This window comes from Opisthorchis viverrini, assembly GCF_000715545.1.
Source record: "Opisthorchis viverrini unplaced genomic scaffold opera_v5_22, whole genome shotgun sequence".
Classification (NCBI taxonomy): Eukaryota; Metazoa; Platyhelminthes; class Trematoda; order Opisthorchiida; family Opisthorchiidae; genus Opisthorchis; species Opisthorchis viverrini.
Genome location: NW_008751678.1, coordinates 497,482 through 506,360, shown reverse-complemented (window position 1 = coordinate 506,360; position 8,879 = coordinate 497,482). Strand labels below are relative to the sequence as shown.

The 8,879-nt window shown below is 46.3% G+C and overlaps 1 protein-coding gene across 1 annotated transcript; it reads left to right on the top strand.

Annotated features, from left to right (window-relative positions):
• Nucleotides 1–924: 924 nt before the first annotated feature.
• Nucleotides 925–8,577, top strand: T265_01946 (hypothetical protein; the record flags this gene model as incomplete). The annotated part of the gene is made up of 9 exons (XM_009166084.1): nt 925–936; nt 985–1,189; nt 1,222–1,360; nt 1,394–1,486; nt 2,705–2,922; nt 3,380–3,569; nt 6,866–7,103; nt 7,371–7,533; nt 8,360–8,577. The coding sequence occupies 9 exons, from the start codon at nt 925–927 to the stop codon at nt 8,575–8,577; spliced, it is 1,476 nt and encodes a 491-aa protein (XP_009164348.1).
• Between the last annotated feature and the right edge of the window lie 302 nt (nt 8,578–8,879).

Here is an 8,879-nt window from a genome sequence, read left to right as displayed (position 1 = left end):
CGTTTGCCGAAGAGAGTGCTGTTTTCCATGCCCAACTCAGAGTGGCGTAAACAGAGAAGTGGCCAACCCATGACCTGGCAGAGGAGTATGAAGGAGATCACGAAACGCTTGGGTGCAGTCGGTGCTACTCGCCTTCCAGGGTGGGAACCGCGTGATCCTCACTGTGCCTAGTTGGAGACACTACAAGATATGGTTTCCAACCGATGTCAGTGGCGTTCTTGTTGTCAGTTTCTATCCAGATTGTCTGAGTGAATGTCTGGAGGTGTAGACACCTCGGAATGATTGTGGTAAGCTAGCACTAAGTCCCTTCCCCGTCCACCTTTACTCTTTTCTTTACAATAAGGCTTTCAAATGAATCATGGTTGTACGGCAGTGAAGCATCAGTGTTGAACACTGATGTCATGCTGTCGATGATGATGATGATGATGATGAGTCGATGTGAAGAGGAGACCAAGGGTCGGTCGGTTGCAGCCATGACCATAGGTAGGTGTTCACGGGTGACTGATTCTTCACCACACCGCAGGCAAGGTTTGGAGACTTGCTCTGGGAGTTGATGATGATGATGATGAGTCGATGTGAAGAGGAGACCAAGGTTCGGTCGGTTGCAGCCATGACCATAGGTAGGTGTTCACGGGTGACTGATTCTTCACCACACCGCAGGCAAGGTTTGGAGACTTGCTCACTCTGGGAGTCCATCAAGGGCTATTAAACGTAACTCCGGGAAAGGACCTTCATGTTGTTTGTTCCCAATACACTTTTATATTTTGATAGCTTTTTCTGTCCATCATTCCAGATGTGGCTCCGTTTCTATACTGCGTATCTTCTCATAGGTGTTCTTCACGGAAACCAGATGACTGTTCGGCATCACAGCGATTCTTCGCCATTTTGAGTTCTTTCGAATCGTTCATTCGCCAAGCATTCAGAATGCAACCTTCGGTAAGCACGCTTTCGCTAACCCCTTAGTCGTAGTCAGTAAAACCACAGTCCAGACGGGCCCCCCAAGAAGATTGGGGCGGTTTTTTGGACGAGATCGCTCGGTTGAATCAATCTCCTCCTAATCAATCCTCTGTAACGAGTGATAATGCCAAAGAAGACTCTCCCTCAAGCAATTCCAAAGTTTCAGTCGATTCTAATCCCCCCTCCGAAGGAGAAAGCGTGATTCGTCCCATTCTTGGACGTGGTGACGGAGGTAACTGGTGTTGCTCATCTTTTCATCATCAGGAAAAAAAGCGGACTCCATCCCACTGAAAGATATTTTAAAATCTAAGTTGGTCGAGACCGATGAAATTGACATTGAAGTTCTGCGTTCTGATCCGAACAATCCTTTACATTCGGCCAAATCCTTTCAGGAGATGAACTTGTAGGTGTGCGTGGCATAGTTAACGTCTGTTAGAAAAGGACCACTTTTGCAAGGAATCTCAGCCATGGGTTTCTACAAACCGTCCGCCATTCAAGAGAAGGCCCTAACTAGTATAATTGGCGCAAAGTAAGTTTTGGACCTTATTCGTGAATGCCTCATCGTTTCTCGTCTGGTAAAGATTTTGCGTTGTTTGTTCTTATCCGAAAAGAAGTGGCCTGTTTTTGTCATTTTCAGACTGTTTGAACTACACCCAACGGTTAAAACATCCCACATCCTGCAGAAGAAACGAATGACCCTACTCGTCTTCTTGAGGTTTACTGGATTTAATTTAATTAAATAATTTATTTAATATTTTATTTCGAATTTTCAATTTAATTTAATTCACTGGCTTCACGACATAACTCCGGACTTTTTGTTGAAAAGTCGGTGAACTTGGCAGCGAAGGATGAAAGCCATTACCAGCAAACGCATTTGCGCTGGTCACTGCCGTCTTCCTGGATTGGGACCCCGAGACGGGCCACATCAATGTTTGGAGACATTGGCCCAGTCGCGCCCTCAATGGTGCTCGTGCATCCAAGCTATTGCCTTCAATGCATAGCTCCTTTTCCCCCCCCCACTGACAGTGCTGGATTTATGCACCAATTTATCAGCTCCCGCCTGCGCAGCTACCTACCCCCCAAATCATCGGTGAACGAAACTGCGTCAGATACGACGAGTACGTGGTTATTACAGCTGACAATGATGAATGAATGATGATGAGTCGGTGAACTCTCTACCCTGTATTGCATAACACTTCCATTAGGGGGCTTCAAGATGGCAACAGAAAGCCATACCAGGTAATAACAGAGAGTGACTCGTACAGCGGTCATTTGCCAAGCATGTTGTCGATTTTCTTGCCGCTTTCTGGCGTGTTTCACCCATAACCTATTTCCATCACGAGGAGTTGTGGTTGGCTCATGAATTATGTCCAGTCAAACAGTGTGAGAACCAGCCAGAAACAGCAACGGCGATTAAATTTTCCTCCAAGGTCTACTTTGACTTGGCATGGTGATTTTATGGCGGGTAAGAAGGGGACGGAACTGCTACAACTTCAGCCATGTACCGAACTAAGATTGACATAGCTAACAACATACGGTGATTCGAGCCAACTTTACGCGTTTACCTGCTGTCATCTAATAACTCATACTATTGCAGTGGCATTAAACTGCCACTCTTATAATCGACCTCCACGGCGAATGCATATCATATGAGTAATTTCTTGTTTCTGGAACTACAGTTATTTTCGAACTAATTTGACAGCCTCCCATCAAGAAAATAATGTTTCTTCGTAACTTTTTTGCAAAGCCCCCAGAATATGATTGCCCAGTCTCAGTCGGGCACCGGTAAAACAGCAACGTTCCTGATGGCGATGTTGTCACGTGTGAACCCCCAACACTCCTATTGCCAATGCTTGTGCATGGCGCCGACACGGGAGTTGGCTCTTCAAATCGTTCAAGTGGGACGCCGAATGGCCACCTTTATGGAGGGCGTGTCCTTTGGCGTTGCGGTGAGAGAAACGGAAGGTGAGTTTGTGTTAGAGCATGCTATCCCCTCTCGACTTGCATGGCAGTTAATCTTTGAAGGGGTGTCGCAACGAAACGTTTATATTTATCTAAACTAGATCGTGAAAACAATAACCAATACGACCTAGTTTGACTGTGCCGTTGTTTGAATCAGTGGCCTTTAAACCCTTGTATCCTCTCGCTATTGCATTTGTGCCCTCTGGATGCATCTAATTACGGCAGTGAAGCATCGGTGTTGAACACTGATGTCATGCTGTCGATGATGATGATGATGATGATGGTGGATGCATCTAGTCATTTATTTACTTTTTACCCAGTTCCATATTAATTGGTGAAGAAAACTTACAGAAAAAGTCACCTTCTTACCATAACATCAACCAGTACCTCTTTGGTCTCCTTTCCCTTGGTCGTACACAGTTCACTTGCCAACTTTATTCGCTATTACGCCACATTTCAGTGTCTGTTGGCGCCGATGGCTATGTCACCAATCAGATTGTTGTGGGCACTCCCGGTACAGTAGTACAATGGGCACGCTGTACTGGCTCCGTCCGTTTCGACCCGTCTCGGTTGCAAGTATTTGTGCTGGACGAGGCTGATTTGATGATGGAAGAAGAGGGCTTTTTGAACATTTCTCAGCGAATTAAGAGGTGAGACAATGTTACTTCTATCCTTCTTGTTTCCCATAAATTATATGGAGCTACTCACCCTCTAACCGTGTCGCCACGGGAAAAATGGTCATTTCAATTTCATCTTACTACTGGTTGATGGTTTAAGTAGTGCGAAAGTGTCGTTCTTTGATATGCTTGCGTCGGATGGAGGCACAGAGGGGCTCAGTCCATGACCTGATAACTAAGTATGAAGAACCTTACCGGTCAACTCAGTCGCGTTGGAAAATATCGTCTTTTCTGGTGGGGACCACGGGGCGAGACCAGTCACTGGTTTGCGAATCTGACAGATACGGCCGTGTCACGCGGCGAATGGCGGTCTTGCATGAAAGCAATTGCCTCTACTCCGTAGCTCTCAGTTCCTTTCGCACTGGACATACAGAACCAGTTGACGTCAATTAACGGATTGGGCCATTGCCAATGCGTGTCTCTCATTCCCTTATTCTCCTTATTTTCATTGAACGAAGCTGTAGCACCTGGAACTGCTGCATTTTGATGCACGGTTTGTGAGCTAAAAACTACTGAACTGAGTCGTGACTGTTTGTTTTCCAAAACGTCGAACAGTTTATATATGTGACAGGAAACCCTGAGCTAGTACCTGGTAGGCCATCATCTTCTTGGGTTTGGTTGTTCGTTAGATCATATCCACGAATGGTAATATCGTATTTTTGCAAACGCGGGTTGTTAAGACAATGTGTGGTGAGAACTGATAACTAGGCCCGATGCGGATGAGCAATACGTACGTGTGACAGCCTCGTTAATTCGCGGGTCCAACCACACTTCCCAGTGCAGTTGTCATTGGAATTCTTTTGTAAACTGCCACTGTGTATAGGGTCGTCTGTATCCAGCCCTCTTCAAAGAAGGCGGAAAATCCTTGGTAACCCACCTGACGAAGCTTATTGGTGCTACATGGGACGAAGAGAAAGTGCCTGCAGAATGGGGCATGTCGACAGTTATCCCTATCTTCAAAAAGGGTACACGTACGCTATGCGAAAACCACCGTGGCATCAGCCTGTTAGCTGTGGCATCGAAGGTGCTCTCTGGCCTTATCCTTCGAAGGTTGACTGAACACAGGGAGAGGCAGATCCGTGAAAACCAAGCTGGGTTCCGTCCTGCAAGAGGTTGCATCGACCATATCTTCACCCTCCGACAGATTCTGGAACAGCGACCCTACTTCCAGCAACCAACAATGGTTGTTTTTCTTGATCTGAAAGCTGCCTTTGACTCTGTGGAGCGCCAAGCACTATAGCAGTGTCTGTGGAGCAAAGGTGTCCCCCATAAATTCTTGACCCTCATTAAGGCGCTCTTCGTCATTGATACGATCATGGAAGACTCACTACCAGCGTCTAATGCTTTTTGGGGTCGAAGTGCTCCCTGGGCCTCCGCTCACAGACATCGAGTACGCAGATGACATAGCTCTTCTAGGATCTGACCCCGTGGCATTGCAAACAATACTAAATAATCTAAATATTTCTGCCTTGCGGTTATCTGTCAAGGGTCGGGTTTACAATGCTGCGGTGCGCTCCATATTACTATATGGATCACAAACCTGGCCGCTGCGCGCGGAGCACGTCAAAAGACTTTGTGTTTGACCATCGATGTCTTCGGAGCATTGCCCGAATCTGGTGGGAACACCGGATCAGCAATTCTGAAGTACGTCGAATGGTATTCGGGAGAAATAACTCACCCTCGATAGATGAACTGATCACACTCCACAGGTTGCGTTGGCTTGGCCACGTGTTGCGTATGCCAGTCGACCGACTTCCTCGAAGGGCTCTTTTCGCCCAACCATGTGAAGGGTGGAAGAGAGCCAGAGGTGGTCAAACAATGACTTGGCAGCGAAGTGTGAAAGCCATTACCAGCAAACTCAGCTGCGCTGGTCACTGCCGTCTTCCTGGATGGGGACCCCGAGACGGGCTACATCAATGGCTAGAGACATTATCAGACATGGCCCAGTCGCGCCCTCAATGGCGCTCATGCATCAAAGCTATTGCCTTCAATGCATAGCTTCTTATCCACCCCTGCTCTTGACAACCCACTGACAGTGCTGGATTTATGCACCAATTTACCAGCTCGTGCGTGCAATGCGCAGCTACCTATTCCTCCCCAATCATCGGTGAACGAAACTGTGGCAGCTACAACCTGTGTACGACGAGTACGCGGTTCTTACAGCTGACAATGATGGTGATGATGATGATGATGATGACATCTACTGGCATTCAGTGATTTTCGAATCCCTCGCGAATCAGATGGCGGGTTAGTCAGTGGGCGTGGCTCAGATTAACGCCGTCCTCCAGGTTTGCAATGGAAGCATGTGTGGTTCTTGGTTCGCAAGCACCTCAATTGCAGAGAGCATCCAGCATCACCAACCGTAGCAGGTCGCTACACACGTCTACTCATCATCTGCCTGGACGAATCTCATCGCCATGCCCCATTCAGACCAGCGCAAATTACGAATCTGACAATATGTGATCTTGCGAGATGATATATAAGAAACTACGAGTAGTTTGGGAGTTGTTGGGTCGGTCCACCTTCCAGGGTCTCCTGTGGTCGCCTGTGGACGTTGTAAGAATAATGGTCAGTCGACGTCAATGGTAAACGTGCTGTCACCTTCCTAAATAGTCTGCTTGAGTGTTCGGAAGAGTAGGCACATCAGAATGCTAGCGAAGACCAGTTACGGCTCCCTTGTCTGTCACAGTCCAACTGTTGTAACGATATTTCTAGCCCACCTCCTATGTACTGTAGAACTGTAAGTCTTTTTATGTGGTGCTTCCAAAATAACCTCTTGTTCCTCTTTCAGACGCTGGAGTACTACGTAATCTAAGAAGTTATGTGTCGCTTGTACTGCCGTTGTCTTTATATCCAACTTTCCATTCCGCTGGGCAGTAAATCGGCTAAGTACTCACGGATATCATACAAACTTGAAATAGGGACCCATCCGCGGAAAACCATTCCCTTGAGAACTCCAAATATTGCTCTCTCAGCTACGTTTAAGTGTTTGTTCGTTTCCAATGAAAACCAAGTACTTTCTCCTGTGGTTGTCTCTATCGGAATTTACTGCACAACCACTAATAGTTTGATACAGTACAAAGGTTTGTGGTCCGATTTTAACGCTGATTTGTCGTTTCCTCACGTCTAAGCCGACGCAGGTTTAGCACATCTCCGACCTCGTTCGTTGTATCATTCGCCCAGTAGTTACTCCCCGAAGATTCCTGACGCGCTTATCTTCGGTTTACTGTAGACCACGCCTCTACATTCACTCCCTGTTCACCTTTCAGAAAACTTTCTCCCAGTTGTCAGATTCTTCTCTTCTCTGCCACATACGGTGACGATGTCGTCGAGTTTGCCCGGGAGTTTGTACCAAATCCAATAGAGATCCGAGTGAAACGAACAGAGCTTTCACTCAAAAACATCAAGCAGTACTATCTTCTGTTTGACGACTGGACCGTGAAGTACCAGGCTTTGACGGAGATACATGCAGATTTCGGCGCTGGACAGGCCATCATCTTCTGCGCGGTAAGTAAATACGTATGTCACCCGCACGAGGAAAATAGTAACTTCTGCTTGCTCTCTGTATCTTGATTCACTTAGGCTCGGTAGGTGAATAGCGAGATTTGTGGCTTTCTAACTTCAAGGTAATACTTACCCCCAGAGCACGTCGTGCTCTGCGTAGTTCACTCTTCACTGCACGGTTTCGAAGCCCATATCTGATCTTCGTCACTTGTCATCTTAGTTGTTTTCGGTGCATCCTTACGGCACTTATCCATCAATCGATTGTTCCAGACTCGTCAGGAGGCCAGTTGGCTGCACGGACGAATGAACCTGGATGGGCATCGTGTGGTTATTTTATCGGGCGATTTAGAACTATTCGAACGGCAACGAGTGCTTGAACAATTCCGAAGTGCAGCCTATCGTGTTTTAATCACGACGAATTTGTGCTCGCGTGGTAAGTTATCTCTCGTTCGCAGAATGCCGCAACAAAATTTTTGGCCACTCTCCAAAAAGCTTGAATGGCAGAATGTTCATACTTTCGGTTATAGATCAAGTGGTTGTTGATCTGTTCGCCGAGCTTTCCAAGTTGATTATAAATATGTCTTCAAAGAATTTGCCAAGCCCTGCGATCAGATTGACAGCTGATCCATAGCCAAACAGTGCACTTGAGCAGCCAATATTTCGACCCATTGCTCAGACATACTCCCAGAAAGTTGCTGGTTTGTATCTATCTTATGATTCGTGAGGATCACATTGCTGATGGTCTCAAACAATGATGGAACAGCTGTGCGATACTACCAAGCTGTTGAAAACAGGTTGATTACCGTAGCAAAATAATACCCAGCTTTAAAACCCTTTAAACTTGATGGCTTTTCAGTATCTGGTCTCATTGTACGAAGGCTGAAATCCTGACAGGTTGTCTAGACTTGAATAAGAGTGATTGAGCTGCTGAATATGAACTTGGACCACTTCCCAGCCTTCTCGAACTTGGCACATGGGGCAGTCAAAATCCGCTGAGTTGGTTACTTGTCATATAGTCACCCCCTTGCATTTCTGTGGTAATCACTTACCGCTATCATGCCCCTAAAAGTTCCTAGTTCAGTTATGGTTTACTTGAAAGCCTCGCCCATCGTCCTGATTTTAGTTGCAGTCACGGTAGCTTATAAATCACTCGGAACATATACAAATCTCTCTATCTTATTGCTACTCCCGGCTATCTTGAGGCCATCCGATGCACACATTTGCCCTTCGTAACCCTTCCTCTTTTTCGTTATCAACAGGACTTGACATACCTCAAGTTAATCTGGTGATCAATTGGAACATGCCTGTTACTCGATCTGGCTCGGCCGATTGTGAGACATACTTGCACCGAATCGGTCGTTCCGGTCGCTTTGGTAAAGAAGGCATGGCTGTGAACTTCATCACAACTGAAGAGAAGCATCTCATCGGTGAACTGGAAGCGCACTTTCGTGAGTTCCCATCATTTTGTCTCACTTGACTGTCATTTAGCTCCGGTGAAATACCTAATTCGTAGATTAGCAACTTTTGCGCATTCGTTTAGAAAAACCGAAGGCAACGAAAGCAGTTCAGTTGTAACAAATCAAGTGTAACGGGGCAAATTAATCACGGGAATGCTCAAATATCTTTCACCGACTCCTATAGCTATATATTCCTATGTCTTTCTGATTCCAGGAACAACCCTATGAATTTACTTTCAAATACGCTGGATAAAATCCACATAGAGGAAGGCTGCTACCTAATCATTGACCATTTTTGAAAACGAAATTGGCCGAGTAAGAT